Source organism: Mirounga leonina, unplaced genomic scaffold, assembly GCF_011800145.1.
Source record: "Mirounga leonina isolate KUSES-001 unplaced genomic scaffold, KU_Mleo_1.0 Mir_173, whole genome shotgun sequence".
NCBI lineage: Eukaryota > Metazoa > Chordata > Mammalia > Carnivora > Phocidae > Mirounga > Mirounga leonina.
The window spans coordinates 43,009,859-43,029,432 of NW_023270447.1; the positions used below are offsets into that span (position 1 = coordinate 43,009,859).

At 36.0% G+C, this 19,574-nt stretch overlaps 1 protein-coding gene across 1 annotated transcript in view; it reads left to right on the forward strand.

The window, feature by feature from the left end:
- ITGB3BP (integrin subunit beta 3 binding protein) overlaps window positions 1-19,574 on the forward strand; it is a 58,032-nt gene that overhangs the window by 3,957 nt on the left and 34,501 nt on the right. The window contains exon 2 of the mRNA XM_035018374.1: window positions 10,459-10,501. Within this exon, the coding sequence (XP_034874265.1) occupies window positions 10,459-10,501 (43 nt within the window). The remainder of the gene's footprint in view (window positions 1-10,458; window positions 10,502-19,574) is intronic.

Sequence of the window (19,574 nt, forward strand, 5' to 3'; positions counted from 1 at the left end):
ACAGTCTTTTTTTTAACTTTTTTTTTATTATGTTCTATTAATCACCATACATTACATCATTAGTTTTTGATGTAGTAGTCCATGATTCATTGTTTGCTTATAACACCCAGTGCTCCATGCAAACAGTCTTTTAAGAAAATTTTGGTCTTCTTCTAGATGTTGAATTCTTCAGCAAACCCATTGGTGTCCTCAGTCATTTTAGGAAACTTTACAGCTTGTAATTTGGCCTTAGTCCAGAGAGCATAAGAAATTTGAGGTTTATTAGGATCCTCAGAAGACTTAACTTTAAAGGGGCAGGTTTTAACAGGCTCAGGAGAGTAGGGAGTGGGGAAAGATTTGGAGGAAAAGGGAAATTTGGTGAAAGGATTAGCATGAGGGACAATAGAGGAGATGGTGATGGTGCCGAGAAAAATGGCACCAAAGGTAGAGACAGAACAGGGTATCTGCCACATGTCCTGAGACAAAGAAGATGGAGAAGGCAGAAAAGAGGCTTCAGAGCCCTTATTTCTTTCTTTCTTTGTTTACTTCAGTTAGTCTAGAAATTGTATTTTGCAGAGAAGCAATTTTAGATTTCCAATAACTTTCGGAAGCTTCAAAATACTAATCAAAATAGGCATCCCATTCAGTTTTGACAATTTTAGAGCCGTGGCTGTCCAATTTAGTTTTGAGAAAAGTTAAGTTTGGAGAGAGAGAAAGTTTCCCATAATGGCCATTGAAGTTCTAAATTACTTTTGGTAAGTCATTTCATTTAAGGAAGGACCACAGTTTTTAAACATAAAACCAGCTGGGGTCCCAGAAGTGGGGGAAAGAAGTGGGGTACCCTCAAATCATTTTGATGACTAGGATCCCATTTCTTAAATATTTATATACACACACACACACACACACACATATATATATACTTTTTTTTTTAGCAAAAAAGAAAAATTCCTAAACAGCACAGTTTCAGCAGGAACAGCCTGGTTCCAAAATAGTAACTTTAAGTGAAGTAAAGACTCCAATGAAAAGGTAGAGAATATAGATTTAAAATCTATACATAGATTTTACATATATATACATTTTAAGTTATATGTTTATATATAATTTTATAATTTATATACAACTTATATATGTAATGTATATATATTTAACATATATATATCCCAACTCATTTAATCCTCATAACGCTGATACTACCTAACCTGATATCAAAATACGGTAAAAGAATTATGAAAATATTGCTGACCAATATATTTCATGAACATGGACTCAAAAATCCTTAACAAAAGATTAGCAAATCTAGGGGCACCTGGGTAGCTTGGTCGGTTAAGTATCTGCCTTCTGCTCAGATCATGGTCCTAGTATCCTGGGATTGAGCCCCTTGTCGGGCTCCCTGATCAGCGGGGAGTCTCCTTCTCCCTCCCCCTGCTCTTGCATTCTCGTGTGCATGCTCTCTCTCTCCCGCTCAAATAAATAAATAAAAATCTTAAAAAAAAAAAATTAGCAAATCTAATTCAACATATGAAAGGGATAATACATTATGTCCAAGTGGGGCTTATCCCAAGAATGCAAATTGTTCTGTTATTTTAAAATCAATTCACATTTTTCAAAAAGAGAATAAAGGATATCATATTAATAGTTGTACAAAGAGCACACTCATTCATGATAAAATAAAACTCAGCACAGTAGAAGTAGAAAGGGAACTAATTCCTTTGAAAAACCTATACATATTATACTCAGCACTAAACACTTATTCTAAGATTAGGAATAAGGCAAGATGTACCCTCCCACCACTTCTATTTAACAAAGCACTAAAAAGAAAGGAAATGTGTAAATGTTAGAAAGGAAAAAGTAAAATTGATGATTTGCCAGTGATATTGTCATGAACTTGGGCAATCCTGAGGAATTCGTAAAACAGTTATTAGAGCTATTTAGCAAAGATGCAGCTCACATAGTCAATATACAAAAATTAATTCTGTTTCTACGTTTTAGCAAGAAACACCTGAAAATTAAGCTTAAATGTTTCCATATACAATCACATTTTAAAACTACTTAAACGAAGTTTAACTAGAAGACACTTATTTCTACCTTGAAGATGACAACATGTTGCTTAGAGAAAATAAAGATCTAAATAGGGGCATGTTTATGGATTTGAAGTCTCGATAATATTAAATTGTTAGTTCTCCCCAGTTGATCTTTAGATTCAATGCATTTCCTGTCAATCCCAGCAAACATTTTATAGGAATAGAAAAACTGATTTCAAGATTTTTATGAAAAGGCAAAGGACTTATAAGAAAATAATCTTGAAAAAGGAGAATGAAGTTGGAGTACATAAACTAACTAGACTTAATATAAGTGGTTCTGAATTCAGTGTGGCTTGGACATAAGGACAAATAGATAAAATGGAAGAGAATCCAAAGTCCAGAAATAGACCCAGAAAGGTGCCAAAGCAATTCAGTGGGGAAAGAAAAGTCCAAATGGTTCTGGGACACCATACAGAAAAATAAATGAAACACCCTCAACTTCTACCTTATACCCATATAAAAAATTGATTTGAAATATAGCATAGTCCTATATGTAAAAGGTAAAGTTTCTGAAGGAAGTGTATGAGAATATTGTTACAACATGAGGTAGGTAAAATTTCAGGCAAGATACAAAAAACAATAACCATAAAAGAAAAAAATAATAGACTTCATCTAAATTTTTAACTTCTCATCAAAGGACACAATTAAGAAAATGAATTGTCAAAGCTAGAGGTATTACAATTCCAGATTTCAAATTATACTATAAGGCTGTCGTAATCAAAACAGTATGGTACTGACACAAAGATAGACACATAGATCAACAGAACAAGATAGAAAGCCCAGAAACAAACCCATGATTATATGGTCAATTAATCTTTGACAAAGGAGGCAAGAATATGCAATGGGAAAAAGTCTCTTCAACAAACAGTGTTGGGAAAGCTGGACAAGTACATGCAAAAGAATGAAACTGGACCACTTACACCATACATGAAAATAAACTCAAAATGGATTAAGGGCCTAAATGTGAAACCTGAAACCATAAAAATCCTAGAAGAGAGCACAGGCGATAATTTCTCTGCTGTTGGCTGTAGCAACATTTTTCTAGACCTGTCTCCTGAGAAAAGGGAACAAAAGCAAAAACTATTGGGACTACATCAAAATTAAAAGCTCTGCACAACAAAGGAAACAGTCAACAAACTAAAAGGCAACCTACTGAATGGGAGAAGATATTTGCAAATGACATAGCCGATAAAGTGTTAGTACCCAAAATATATAAAAATTTATACAATGCAACACCAAAAAACCCCAAATAATCCAATTTAAAAATGGGCAGAAGACATGAACAGACATTTCTTCAAAGAAGACATGCAGATGACCAACAGACACATGAAAAGGTGCTCAACAGCACTCATTATCAAGGAAATGAAATAAAAACTACAGTGAGATACCATCTCACACCTATCAGTATGGCTAAAATAAAAAACGTGAACAAGTGTTGACAAGGACAGGGAGAAAAAGGAACCCTTGTGCATTGTTGGTGGGAATGCAAACTGGTGCAGCCACTCTGGAAAACATTATGTAGGTTCCTCAAAAAATTAAAAATAGAATACTCTGGGCACCTGGGTGGCTCAGTTGGTTAAGCGACTGCCTTCGGCTCAGGTCGTGATCCTGGAGTCCCAGGATCGAGTCCCGTGTCGGGCTCCCTGCTCAGCGGAGAGTCTCCTTCTCCTTCTGACCCTACCCCCTCTTGTGCTCTCACTCTCTCTCTCTCTCAAATAAATAAATAAAATCTTTTTAAAAATTAAAAAAATAAATAAAAATAGAATACCCTATGATCATTGTAATCGCACTACAGGCATTTACCCAAAGAACACAAAAACACTAATTCAAAAGGATATATGCACCCCTGTGTTTATTGTTTATTGCAGCATTATTTACAATAGCCAAATAGCCATACACACACACACAGAGAATATTATTCAGCCATAAAAAAGAATGAAATCTTGCCATTTGCAACAACGTGGATGGAGCCAGAGTATAATGCTAAGAGAAATAAGTCACTCAGAGAAAGACAAATACCATGTGATTTCACTCAGATGTGGAATTAAACAATTTAAAGGGTAAAAAAGGGAGAGAGCCAAACCAAAATATGGACTCGTAACTATAGAGAGCAAACAGATGGCTACCAGAGGGGAGATGGGTGGGGAGATGGGTGAAATAGATGAAGAGGATTAAAAGTACACTCATCTTCATGAGCACTGAGTAATGTATAGAATTGTTGAATCACTATATTGTACACCTGAAACTACTATAACACTCTATATTAACTATACTGGAATTAAAGTAAAAATAAAAAAAAATTTTTTAAATTAATTGTCAGGGTGCCTGGCTGGCTTAGTCAGTAGAGTGTGCAACTTTCTTGATCTCAGGGTTGTGAGTTCAAGCCCCACATTGGGTATAGAGATTACTTAAAAAAAAATTTTTTTTTAAAAATGAATTGTCAGGCGCCTGGGTGGCTCAGTCGTTAAGCATCTGCCTTCGGCTCAGGTCATGATCCCAGGGTCCTGGGATCGAGCCACGCATCGGGCTCCCTGCTCCGCGGGAAGCCTGCTTCTCCCTCTCCCACTCCCCCTGCTTGTGTTCCCTCTCTCGCTGTGTCTCTCTCTGTCAAATAAAAAATAAAATCTTAAAAAAAAAAAGCAGGAAATTAAAAGCCCTTCTTTGAAAAATAAAATAAAATTTAAAAAATGAATTGTCAAGCCACTGAATAGGAGAAAATACTTATAAGATATATTTTAACCAATTTATATTTAGAATATATAAAGAATTCTTGTAACTCAACAGTAAAACAGTAACTGAAGTAAAGAGTAAAACTCATTAAAATAATAGTTCAAAAACTTGAACCAGTATTTAATTTAAAAAAAGTTACATAAATGCAAGGAAGCATTTTGTTAGTCATCAGGAAAATGCAGATTAAAACTATATTGAAATACTGTTTAACACCTGGTAGAATGACTTTATGTACATTTTCCAGTTAACAATATTATGCAAATACTGGATCTTAGTAAATAGATTTGCTTTGCCCAGGGGTCTGAGTTAGCACTTCTGAAACTGATTTCTATGTATTTTAGGCTTGAGCAAATGATAAGTGTTTTGCAGATAATAGAAACTAGGTTTTCATTGTTGTATAGAGGAATTTAAAATATTTTAGCTTGGCATTGGAGATATCAATATGAAATCACAGATTTTTTAAATACACATATATACAGAAAGATAGACATGTATTTTTCTGTTCTAGCTCTGTGTATCTTTATATATACATTTTAAAAATCTGTGATTTTTTTTTCCTGGCTAGTGATATGTAATAAAATAGTCTCTTGTGCTAGGCAGTGGCAGTGAGCCACAGCTCCCAGTCAGCCCCACCCAGTTGCGAGAGTAAAAAAAATGATACACTTAAAACTATTCTGTACCCATATAACCATTCTGTTTTTCACTTTTAATAGAGTATTCAGTAAATTGCATGAGATATTCCGTACTTTATTGTAAAATAGGCTTTGTGTTAGATGATTTTGCCCAACTATAGGTTAATATAAGTGTTGTGAGCGTGTTGTGAGATAGGCTAGGCAAGGCTATAATGTTTTGTAGGTTTGGTGTATTAATTGCATTTTCAGCTTAGATGGGTTTATCAGAGCATAAGCTACTGTAAGTCAAAGAACTAGAGCAAGAGAGAAAGAATGATAAAACAAATAGGGCAAAATGTAAACAAGTGATAAGTCTGGGTAAAAGATAAGAACTCTTACTCCTAGTTTTTTTTTAAGTTTAAAATTAAGTAAAAATTAAAAGTTACCCTCCATACTCATCAAATTATTTTTAAAAAAAAACACCAATGCGTGGATTAAACAGTAAATTAGATACAATTGAAGAAAGAATTAGACAACTGGAAGATAGCTCTGAATTGCCCACATGCACTACAGAGACAAGAAATGCTAAGAAATAAGAGTTTAGATATATGGAAAATGGAACTATAAAGTCTAAAATTACTTCTAGATGAAGTCTAGAATGGAAGAATGAAGGAAAGTCAATATTTGAAAAGATTATGGTTTAGGTTTTTCCAGAACTGTTAAGACATAGATCCATATAAGATACTACATTAGAGATAAGACCGTTAATAAGACATCTTTTGGGAACCTGCAGTGAAACTACCTTAAACAGGATTGGAGGAAGGGCGCCTGGGAGGCTCAGTCATTAAGTGTCTGCCTTCGGCTCAGGTCATGATCCCAGGGTCCTGGGATCGAGTCCCACATTCTTAATTAGAAATCAAATGAAAGTTCATTTTTTTCTAAAGTAATTTCTTTTATATTGTCATCAGTGTTAGTAATGTTGTATAATGAAACTCCTGTACTTGTTCTGTTCTGATAGAATCAGAGAATCCTATTCAGGATACTACCATGTGATAAGTTAAATAAAATAGGGGAGGATAGTCTTAGTAATATGACTAATCCCACAAACATAATTACTTTCTATTCCTCTTGATATGAAATTGCATGTCAAATGTATTTATCTTTCCTAAATTCTCAAGAGCAAAATGCTGGTAGCAACCAGAATTTTCATCCCAATGAATCTAAATTTAGTACACCTAAAAATGAAGCACGGTAGTTAAATTATGGACATAGGTGTAAATTTGGGTTAAGTTGGAAGTGGGAAGTAACCTGCAGAAGTAATAAGATTACCAGGACGAGGGAGGAAATTAGGATACAGTAGATAAGTACCCATTTAAAAAATTATTTTTTAAAAGATTTTATTATTTGAGAGAATGAGAGATTGAGAGAATGAGTGGGGGGAGGGGCAGAGGGAGAAGCAGACTCCCTGCAGAGCAGGAAGTCCGACATAGGACTCGATTCCAGGACTCTGGGATCATGACCTGAGCCAAAGGCAGATGCTTAACCAACTGAGCCACCCAGGCGCCCCTAAAGTTTACAGTTTAATCATTAAGTGTACAGTTCTATGACATTAAGTACATTCACCTTGTGCAACTATCACCACCATCTATCTCCAAAACTTTTTCCATCTTGCAAAACTGAAATTTTATACCCATACCTATTCACCCTTCCTCTAGTGGCAACCAGTATTTTCTGTGTTTATGAATTTGACTACTTTAAGTACCTTGTTTGAGTGGATCATACAGTATTTGCCCTTTTGATAATTGGCTTATTTTATTTAGCATGATATCTTCAAGGTTCATCTGTGTTGTAGCATGTGTCAAAATTTCTTTCCTTTTTAAAGCTGAAGAATATACCATTGTATATCTATATTACATTTCGTTTACTCATTTACCTGTCAGTGGGCGCTTGCATTGTTTTCACATTTTGGCTATTGGAAATAATGCTGCTATGAACATGGATGGGTGTACAAATACCTGTTTGTGTCTCTGCTTTCCATTCTTTTGGATATATACCCAGAAGTGGAATTGCTGAATTATGTGGCAATTCTACATGTAATTTTTTGAGGAACTGCCAAACTTTTTCACAGCAGCTGTACCATTTTACAGTCCCACCAGCAGTGCACGAACATTCCAGTTCTCCATATCCTAGCCAGCATTTTCTTTTTTTTTTTATAATAGACATCCTAATGGTTGTGAAATGGTATCTCTTTGTGGTTCAGATTTGCATTTTCCTAATATTAGGGATGTTGAACATTTTTTCATGTTTATTGGCCAGTAGTATATCTTCTTTGGAGAAATGTCTATTTGAGTCCTTTTTGGTGTATCCATTTTTTTTTTTTAAAGATTTTTTATTTATTTGACAGAGAGAGACACAGTGAGAGAGGGACCACAAGCAGGGGGAGTGGGAGAGGGAGAAGCAGGCTTCCCACAGAGCAGGGAGCCTGATGCGGGGCTCGATACCAGGACCCTGAGATCGTGACCTGAGCCGAAGGCAGACGCTTAATGACTGAGCCACCCAGGTGCCCCATGGTGTATCCATTTTTTTAAACCAAAGTAATAACCCCTAAAACTGCTTATAACTTTACAGAACTACCAGAGATACCGCTTTTAATTGCCAACTAATACTGGTAACAAGTGAGTAAATACTTTAGAAAAATATTTATCCCATAGATCTAATCAAGTTTTGTCTGTTCTTACTTTATAGTATAGTTTCAACCATCTCTTCCTCTCTGTTCCTATTAACATCATCCTCTTCCATGTAACATAATTTCATGCTTATATTACAGTTGTTTGTTGCTAAAAGAGTGGATAAGATAAGATTAAAAGCATATAGTATGTACTTAATTTAATAACATACTTCAGCATTGGGCCTAGTTCTAATAGATCGTCATAAAATCCTCTAGTAGGTTTGCTGTTCTTTACCTCTTAACTCCTCCCCATCAGTTCAACAAAGATTTGTTGTGCACAGGACCTAAGATCTGAGTTTCTGCCCTTCAAGCTGTGGGACAGTGGGCACATCACACCAACTCTTCCATATTGGATGTACTAAGTGATTTCTTAGATTTTTCCTAGTTTCATCTATTAAATCTCTTCATGATTCTTATAAATATTACCAGGTTTTAGTTTACAAGCCTGAATTATCTGAAAACCATATCACCCACAATAAATCATGTTTTTAGATTCTCACTGAACTGTTAAAAGTGGGAAATAACAGTCTAACCCAGCTCACTTTCTTGTTTACTTTTATATATTTCCTTGAGCTTCTTAGATCACCCTAGGACCTAAACCGGAAATCTTTTAAATCCAAACATTGAGTTACTTTCTCTAAGAATCAATCATCAATAAGTAATATTTTGAGCAGTTAATATCAGGGTGGGGTTTGTTTCCTTCTAATAGGTAGTATTACATCTTAGCATTTAAAAACAGAATAAAAAACTCTGTGCTGTGTACTTTTAGTTTTTGATTTCTACTTTTTGAAATTTTATTAAATACCAAAATATTTTATACACCTGAATAGAGTACTATATATTCCAAAACTAAATATATATTCTTTTTTGGATCATCTGCCATTTTTATTTGTTCATTCCTCTATTCTCTTCTTGCTTCATTGAGAATTCACATTAAATTGATTTCACATGGACTTCTAAAAGATACAAGTAATTTTTCAAAGTGATTTAATTAATCTCAAGAAATAATGTTATGTGATAAGCTACTATAGATATAATAGCAAAATTAAGTGAGCCCTTTTTTGATAGATTAAATTTTTGTATTTAATATTTACTACTCCATAATGTTTGTAAATTGTCCATCTCTTCTATTTTTTTCTTGTTCTTGTCACTTGTTTGAAAGTCAATAGAAAAAAAGTCAGTAGTTATTTATGAATAATCATTTTCTAATATGTATAAATTTTTTTTCTGTTTTCTATAATACAACCTTTACAATACAATCCTTTTTTTTTTATGGTCAAATTCTCTAATATTTTAAATAACGAAATTTCTGTTTCTCAGGGATCAAGAAAGTACTTTTAATGCTGCATTTGTCACTGGGAAAACTAGTTTTAATTTATATTGACCTTTTTCTCCTTTGAGCATTTAGTCTGCATTCAATAAAATGTTGATGACTGCTCTTTAGAAGACAGCTGTACGAAATAAAGTATTATAAATATTCAGCTTTCCTTTCTAAGCATTGTCACCAACAGCTGGGCATCCAGTTTAGCAGAACAGATTTTGCACAGAGAGAGCCTGGCATGTTCCTGAATCAGTTTAGTGGGGAAGACAAAAAATAGTTTTCTTATGGATTGGGGACTTATAAAGACATAGAGCATCTGTTCCTCAGTTAAGTCATAGTCTGGTAGCACTGAATCATGTTTAAAGCTAGAATAATGTGCAAAACTTTTTTCACCTTGTTCATACCTTTATTTTAATACCTAGTGCATTATTTCTGCAAATAATATACTTTCAACATCTCCATTAAGGGTGTGTAAATTATTATGCCCTTATGCTTAATTTCTCATTAGTGATATTTTAAAACACAAATATATTAATCTTTACTAAGATTATTTCATAATATGACTTTAATGCTTGAATTGTACAATAGTGCATGTATATGAAACCATATATAAAAGTCCATTTGAGGGCGCCTGGGTGGCTCAGTTGGTTAAGTGACGCCTTCGGCTCAGGTCATGATCCTGGAGTCCCGGGATCAAGTCCCACATCGGGCTCCCTGCTCAGCAGGGAGTCTGCTTCTCCCTCTGACCCTCCTCCCTCTCATGCTCTCGGTCTCTCATTCTCTCTCTCGCAAATAAAAGTCCATTTGAATATTTAATTATTCCATATTGAAAGATGCTATTAAAAAATCCAGTTTCATCATCATGAAAATTGCTTTGCTTTCTTCATATGGTATTCTGCTTTCATTGGCAAAAGTAACTCAGAATCTTTGTTTATATTTATTACTCTTAAATATTTGGCTACTTAAAGCATATAAATCTGATTTCTTTAAATATTTTGTTTGCAGTGTTAAGAGATCACTGAAATTGGATCATCTGTTAGAAGCAAATGTAAGTATTTACCTGTGAATTTATAATTGCATAACAAGAATGTATTTTTAGTTTTTTAACAGGATATTTACCTTAATAAATAGAAAAATTCTCAAAAAACATTGTGATGTAATTGTGATTGGTACACCATTTTCTGTATAAAATGTTTTTTATAAATCTAATGTATGGAAGTTCCTGGCCAGGTTGAGGTTTTCATTTAAGAGGCAAATTATTTAGAAACCTTAATAAAATAATTCAGTAGAAATGAATTTACTATTTGTGGAAAAAATGTTCTGCCATTTAAATGCACAAGAAACAATATGAACAATGGCAGTGCTTTAATCTGTAGTCTATAATCTGCTAAATTGAAATAAAAACATTAACAGCATTTTTATATAAAAAATGTAATTACCTCCCTCAGCTATGTTGGCATGATTAAACAATAAAGTACTAACAGTGTAATAAATTTCAGCATGGTTATCACAATAAAAATAAAAATGTACTGTTGCTATTACTTTTTGTAAATCTAGTCATAGTACATTACCAGTGCCAGCATATCATGACATATGTTGGTTTATTATCTTTTCATACCAACTATGGAACTAGATACAAATACTAATATTGAGATACTTATGGCCTCAGTAATCTTTTTTTTTTTTTTAGATTTTATTTATTTATTTATTTGAGAGAGAGAGAATGAGAGACAGAGAGCATGAGAGGGAGGAGGGTCAGAGGGAGAAGCAGACTCCCTGCCGAGCAGGGAGCCCGATGCGGGACTCGATCCTGGGACTCCAGGATCATGACCTGAGCCGAAGGCAGTTGCCCAACCAACTGAGCCACCCAGGCGCCCTGGCCTCAGTAATCTTAAATGCAAGTAAATTGATGAGAAAGTGAATTAAAACAAATAGCTAGTCAATAAATGGCACTCCTACAAAATCCCATATGAGAATGCCATTTCAAGAAATGGATGTTATATGGAATTTCTCTTTGGAACACTTACTGATATTTAACAATATACCATTTTTAAAACTTCCTAGATGCTTTTTTAAAGATATTTAAACAAAAGTGGGAAAACAATGCAATGCCACTAAAAAAATCATTAGCAGTGTAATCAGCAATTTAGAGTACCGTTATCCAACTTGTTCTATACAGAATGCAGCTGTGACTGTAATTCTGCATCTGTTTCTTTGGTCAGAGTGGTATTTTGGTAGATGAGTAGTCCAGCTTGAAATGAAATACTGTTCTTTCCTGCCCCCAAACTGTTCTTTGGGAGATGGTAACATTATTTGAATAGCAGAGACTGGCCGTTTAGGAATTCATCCTCTTCATGAAGTACAATTGTCATCATGGCAGGCTTTCAGTCCATTTTTACTTCAGGTTAAGATGTGTCAAGGTAGCCTGTGCCACAGCTAACATCCTGTATTAGAAAAATACATTGTTATGTTTGGCCCAATTCTGTACCTTTAAACCAAGGGGACTTAGCTTGACTTAGCTTGGTATCACATGGCCACTCCCTGCTAACTGCAGGTTCCTAGCATCTAGCCTGGGCCTTTCCTCAACATTTCTCTTCTATTTTCTGACCTATTTCTGGTAATTTCTGCCTTTGTACTCTTGCCTCATTGTTTGTTGGCAGCTCTATATTCACATCTTACAACTGGCAGCTTTCGTTCTGGTGCTATCTAGGATTCTCTCCTTTGCTACAGTTACACTTCCATCCACTCCAGTAACAACTTAGCCCTAAGGCAGCCTGGCTCCACAAGTCTACCCACATGCCAATGATCCGTTGAGGCTGCCTTAGCCCATGCAAAGGAAAATCAGACATTCAAGACATACCTATAATTCCAACAGTACCTAATTGCTGTAAAACTGCAGAGAAACTAGTAGTAACTTTATGGTCATTTTTCCTTACAATGTGATACTGAAGGAAGAAGACTGATATCCACAGAAAGGAGATAGCCCTTATATACCAGTTGGTTGAAGTGGAACCTATTCTTTCTAATCTACTGCTGTTTCCTCTCTTAGACATGTTCAAAACTCCCAAATCCCAGTGTTCCCGAAGTAGCTACAGACCTTCATGGAGATTAATGCTCCATGATGTTAGAGCAAGTCTGCAAAAGTCATTTTCCTTATGAGTCTCCTAATGGAGAAAACAGAAATATGAATCAACCCCTGTGACCTTCCTTTAATATCTGGAATGTATACTACAAATACCATTGTTTGCTGAACCTCCCAAATTGTTGGGGGGTAGTGAGGAGTAAAGAATGTTCCAGTTTTTCATCACCTACAATATTTAAGCTGCTCAAGTTATTGTCCTCCAAGCACTGTTTCTAGATGAATTTTCAGAAATGAAGATGAATTATTTATTACAAACTGCTGCCAGTGGCAGTTTAGATGAATTTATAGGGACAACTACCTACCTAATCATGTACATAGTCTCGTTCAGGCCACCTCAGAGAAGGAATGGAAGAAGCAGATGCTACAGGTAGGAAGGGAAGGAGCATACTTCCTACCAAGGCCAACTCAGTAGGCTTACTGCTAGAGGGAATAACAGTGCAAGTTGGGGAGGGTGGGGGAGGTTTGCTAATTTAGGCATGAATTCCCAGGCTAGATTACTCCCTTATTATTGGTAGGACACTTCTGATTATTCCTAGGGCCTAAACTTGTCTTATCTCTCTGAGACAAGGCTTCTGCCAACTCCTGAAATTAGAAAGAACTTTGAATTTCAGGGCATTAGGAAATTTTATAGCTCTCATTCTGCAGTCCTATTTATTGATTTGGTTCACATCTACTTTGTTCTCTCACTCCCTATATCTCTTAGCAGTTAAGTGGTGCTAATTTCCTCCTCTTCTCATCCCCTGACAACTAATTTACTTGCTGTCTCTATGGATTTGCTCATCCTGGACATTTTATGTAATTGGAATCATACAATATTGTGGCCTTCCATGACTGGCTTCTTTCATAACATTTTCATGTTTCATCCATGTTGTTATATGTAACAGTACTTCACTCCTTTTTGTAGCTGAATCATATTTCAGTTTTCTTGATTAGATACTTAGGGATGGAATTGCTGACTTACATGATAATTCCATCTTTAACTTCTTGAAAAACTGTCAAACTCTTTTCTACAGCAGCTGCACCATTTTACATTCCCACTGCCAGTGAATGGGGAGGGTTCCAATTTCTCCAGATCCTCCTTGCTGTTATCTGACTCTTTGATTCTAGCCATCCTAGTAGGTGTGAAGTAGTATCTCATTGTGGTTTTAATTTGCATTTCTTTGATGATGTTGAGCATTTTTTCACATACTTATTGGCTATCTGTATATTCTCTTTGGAGAAATAGCTACTCAAATTAGTTACCCATTTTTAAGTAATATTTTTGTTGTTTTACTTTTGTGTATTCTCAGTACAATCACCTTATCACAGATTCTCCGGGTTGTCTTTTCACTTTCTTGGTAGCATCCCTTTGATGCACAAAAGTTTTAAATTTTGATGAAGTCCAGTTTACTTCTTCTTTGATTACATGTACTTTTGGTGTCATATCTAAGAAACTATTACTTAATCAAGTTAATTTTGTACATGATGTGAGAGTAGGAGCATATATATTCAGTTGTCCTAGCACTATTTGTTGAAAAGATATTCTTTCCCCCATTGAATGGTGTTGATACCCTTGCTGAAAATTAATGACCTATAAATGTAAGGATTTATTTCTGGACTCTCAAGTTGACTCCGTTCATCTCTGTCTGCCTTTATGCCACTACCACACTTTAATTACTGTAAGTTTTCAAAATAAAGTTATAATTACTGTAAATTTGAAATCAGGAAATGTGAATCCTCCTTTTGTTTTTCCTTTTCAAAATTGCTTCTGCTATTCTGTATACCTTGCAATTTCATAGGAATTTTAAGATCACCTTGTCCATTTCTGAAAAACAGCCGTTGGGAATTTTGACAGGGATTACAGATCAATTTGGGGAATTTGCCATCTTAACATTATAGTAATTCACCCAACAACAGCAGAACGTACACTCTTCTTATATATTCTCTCAAAACAACTTCCCTATCCAGATCACTTTCAAAAGCTTGAGATTGTGGGAGTGGAGTTTCAGATAAAGTGTGCAAGTTCTAGGAAAATTTTCCATGAAAGCCCTTGTTTGAATAGCAGTGTTGGAGTTTCTTTGCCTCACTCCTTCCCCTCACCGAGAGAAGAGGAGGTGATGCTATGGATCCTGGACTAAGAAATATGGCAGTACCAGGTGCCTATACTGACCCTATCTACCCTGCTTTTTCTACTGTTTGCTTCATGTTCCTTGAACTTTTCTGATTGCAAAAGGATAATCACTTACCCACCATGGCTAAATTCTCTGCCTCTGGGAGGAGGGCAGGTCTGTGAATCTCATCCTCTTCCTGAAGGTAAGCTGGCTTTCTCTATGAGGTTGGGGTCTGCTGGGCTTTCAGTGGATGTGAGGCCATCATCTGGCCAATGCTCTGATAGAAGTGGCACTTTTGGAGTAGTATGCATTCCTTGGCTTGATGGTCTAGACATTCAACTGTAGCACCAGTCTCATTTGCATCTATGCTTCTGCATGTTCTTCCCCTTTGGCCACCTCTCACTCCCAATACTGAATACCTCACCAGGTCTGGGGACACAGAGAGATTCTAGGCCCCTGGCAGACTTCTTAAAGGTGAACTCCACTGCCTTGCCCTCCTTCCTTCAAGCTCCGGAAGCCCTCCATGTCATGTAGGCCTTAATATCCTAGTGATATACTAGATTGGGTGAGGAAACTAAAATTGAGAGTAAGTGGTATACCCACAATAGCATAGCTAGGACACAGCAAAACTATTATATGAGCCCAGGCTTCCTTCAGTATAACACAGCTGTTTTTCCTTTAGTGTAATTACTTAAACGCTTTATGAATCTTCATCCTATTTGGCAAAATCTAATTTCTAATACTCTTTTTGTTCATATTATCTTTACAGTTAACTAAATTTATGAAATGTTTTTATTTTTTTCAAGATTTATTTATTTGAGGGGGGGAGGAGGGGCAAATGGAGAGGGAGAGAATCCCAAGCAGACTCCCCCTGAGCAAGGAGCCCAACGTGGGGCTCGATCCCACGACTCCAGGATTATAACCTGAGTCAAAATCAAGAGCCAGACACTTAACTGACTGAGCCACCCAGGTACCCCCGAAATGTTTTTAAATATTGGGTTGATTCAAAGGAACAAAGAAAGTCTTTTAAATATCCATATGGAAAAAAAATAATCTCTTAATCTTTATCTCACTTGATACACAAAAATTAATTCAAGAAGTGTCATAGGCATAAAGTAAAAGTTAAAAGCATCAAGCTTCTAGAAGGGAATATAAGAAATTATCTTTGAGACCTAAAGTAGACAAAATTTCATACAACAGAAAAAGTACTAACTCTAGAAGATAAAGTTAATAAGGTAGACTTTATCAAAATTAGAAATTTTTGCTCCTCAAAAGACACCATTAAGAAAATGAATAGGCAAGCCAGGGATTGAGAAGAAAATATTTGTCTCACATCTATCTGACAAAAGATTTGTATCTATAATATATAAATAAAAAATAAAAAAAAACAGTACAATAAAAATCTACAAAAACTTGAACCAACATGTCACAAAAAAATATTTAAATGGACAGTTAGCACATGAAAAAGTGTTCAACATCATTTATCATTGGAAATACAAATGAAACCCACAAATGGATACCATTCCCACCCACTAGAAGAGCTAAATAACAAAACAGAATGGCTTTTAAAAAACAACAGCACTAGGGGCGTCTGGCTGGCCTAAGTTGTAGAACTTGCAACTCTTGATCTCAGAGCCCTGAGTTCAAGCCCTATGTTGGGAGTAGAGATTACTTTAAAAAAAAATGGGGGGCACCTGTGTGGCTCAGTCAGTTAAGCGTCTGCCTTTGGCTCAGGTCATGGTCTTGGGGTCCTGGGATTGAGCCCCATGTTGGGCTCCCCACTCAGTGGGGAGTCTGCTTCTTCTCTTTCTCCCTCTGCTCCTCCCCCCAACTCGTGCTCTTCCTCTCAAATAAATAAATAAAATCTTTAAAAAAAGCAAACATGAGAATGACTAAAACAGTGCTAAAGATTAATAAGGATGTGGAGCAACTGGAACTCTCTTTTACTGATTAGAATTTAAAATGACACAAATACTTTGGAGAACTCCAGCTTTTATTTTATAGAGAGAAGTACAAATCTCTATCCTATAACCTAGCAATTACATTCCTAGCTTTCTCAAAAAAATAAAATGACATATCCACAAAAGACCTATTCAAGAATTTTTTTTAAAAGACTTGTTTATTTATTCTAGAGAGAGAAAGTGTACGTGTGAGTGGGAGGGATGGGGAGAGGGAGAGCACGAGTCGGGGGGAGGAGCAGAGGGAGAAAGAGAAGCGGGAAGCCTGCTTCTCCCTCTCCCACTCCCCCTGCTTGTGTTCCCTCTCTTGCTGTCTCTCTCTCTCTCTGTCAAATAAATAAATAAAATCTTTAAAAAATAAAAGCTTTTGCACAGCAAAGGAAACAGTCAACAAAACCAAAAGACAACTGACAGAATGGGAGAAGATATTTGCAAATGACATATCAGATAAAGGGCTAGTATTCAAAATCTATGAAGAACTTACCAGACTTAAGACCCAAAAAACAAATAATCCAATCAAGAAATGGGCAGAAGACACTAACAGACATTTTTCCAAAGAAGACATCCACATGGCCAACAGACACGTGAAAAAGTGCTCAACATCGCTCGGCATCAGGGAAATCCAAATCAAAACCTCAATGAGATACCACCTCACACCAGTCAGAATGCCTAAAATTAACAAGTCAGGAAACAACAGATGTTGGCGGGGATGCGGAGAAAGGGGAACCGTCCTACACTGTTGGTGGGAATGCAAGCTGGTGTAGCCACTCTGGAAAACAGTATGGAGGTTCCTCAAAAAGTTGAAAATAGAGCTACCCTACAACCCAGCAATTGCATTACTGGATATTTACCCCAAAGATACAAATGCAGTGATCCAAAGGGGTACGTGCACCCCGATGTTTATAGCAGCAATGTCCACAATAGCCAAACTATGGAAAGAGCCAAGATGTCCATCAACAGATGAATGGATAAAGAAGTGGTGTGTACACACACACACACACACACACACACACACACACACAATATGGAATATTATGCAGCCATCAAAAGGAATGAAATCTTGCCATTTGCAATGAAGTGGATGGAACTGGAGGGTATAATGCTGAGCGAAATAAGTCAATCAGAGAAAGACATGTATCATGACCTCACTGATATGAGGAATTCTTATTCTCAGGAAACAAAGTGAGGGTTGCTGGAGTGGTGGGGGGTGGGAAGGATGGGGTGGCTGGGTGATAGACATTGGGGAGGGTATGTGCTATGGTGAGCGCTGTGGATTGTGTAAGACTGTTGAATCACAGACCTGTGCCTCTGAAACAAATAATATATTCTATGTTAAAAAAAAAAAGAAGAAGAAGAAGATAGCAGGAAGGGAAAAATGAAGGGGGGGATGTCAGAGGGGGAAGCGAACCCTGAGAGACTATGGACTCTGAGAAACAAACTGAGGGTTCTAGAGGGGAGGTGGGTGGGGGGATGGGTTAGCCTGGTGATGGGTATTAAAGAGGACACCTACTGAATGGAGCACTGGGTGTTATACGCAAACAATGAATCATGGAACACTACATCAAAAACTAATGATGTAATATATGGTAATTAACATAACATAATTTAAAAAAATGAAATCTTGCCCTTTGTGACGATGTGAATGGAACCAGAGGGTATTATGCTAAGCGAAATAAGTCAGTCGGAGAAATGTAAGTATCATATGATCTCACTGATATGAGGAATTTGAGAAACAAGACAGAGGATCATAGGGGAAGGGAGGGAAAAATGAAACAAGACAGAACCAGAGAGGGAGACAAACCATAAGAGACTCTTAATCTCAGGAAACAAAGTGAGGGTTGCTGGAGTGGAGGGGGGTGGGAGGGATGGGGTGGCTGGGTGATGGACATTGGGGAGGGTATGTGCTATGGTGAGCGCTATGAATTGTGTAAGACTGATGACTCACAGACCTGTACCTCTGAAACAAATAATACATTATATGTTAATAAAAAAAATTTAAAGAAAAGATTCTCTCTCTGCCTTTCCACCCCCCCAAAATAAATAAATACATCTTTTTTAAAAATAAAATTTTAATATTTTTAAATTGTGGAACAGTAATGGATATAAATAGAAAGACCAACGTATCAACTTTTTTAGCCAATGTTTTATTTTTCCTATTAAATTTTTTTTGTCAAAGTAAAATTTATATATTGTAAAATCCACAGATCTTGAACATACAATCCATTGAGTTTTTAACAAAGGTATATCAAACACCCAATCAAGAAATACAAAATTTCTATCACCACAGAGCTAATATATTGGTTATATTCTTTCTCTGCTATCCCTGTAAGATCACTGAGATTAGTGCAAAATGCTTTTGCTTCCATAACTATTATTACAAATAACAATGAAACCCCAACATTATTAGAACCATTAAGGATGATAATCATGGTAGCTGATAAGAAGTTGGTTGATCTCTAGGACTGTACTGAGAATCCTAGGCCCAAATTGTGAAAAGTACCTGAAACAGCTAGTATTTGGAGTATTTTAATATAAGTTCCATAATAGTATAGTAATCTATAATAATGTCTTAGGTAAAACATTCCAATGACCTAATTAACCAGTGTAAGGTTATAAAGAATTATCTCCCTTTAGTTGCCCTAATTTTTCTTTTGTTTCTGGTTATTCAAATATCTATAGTACCTGTGTTTTAAATATTTCACTGATCGCATAGGGTAGTACTTCATAATAATAATAGCAGATCCTTTCCATCATATTTCATGCTGAAAGAACCCTTAGTTAGTACTTTCTAGACTGTTTATAATAGGTAAAAATCAATGCAATACAGGCACCTTTTTGGTAGAATATGCTTTAAACAAAGTGACAAAGCAAGCTACAATTTGTGAACAGTATTGGAGAATGCCATCTATATTTGAAATTATGAAGCGAACA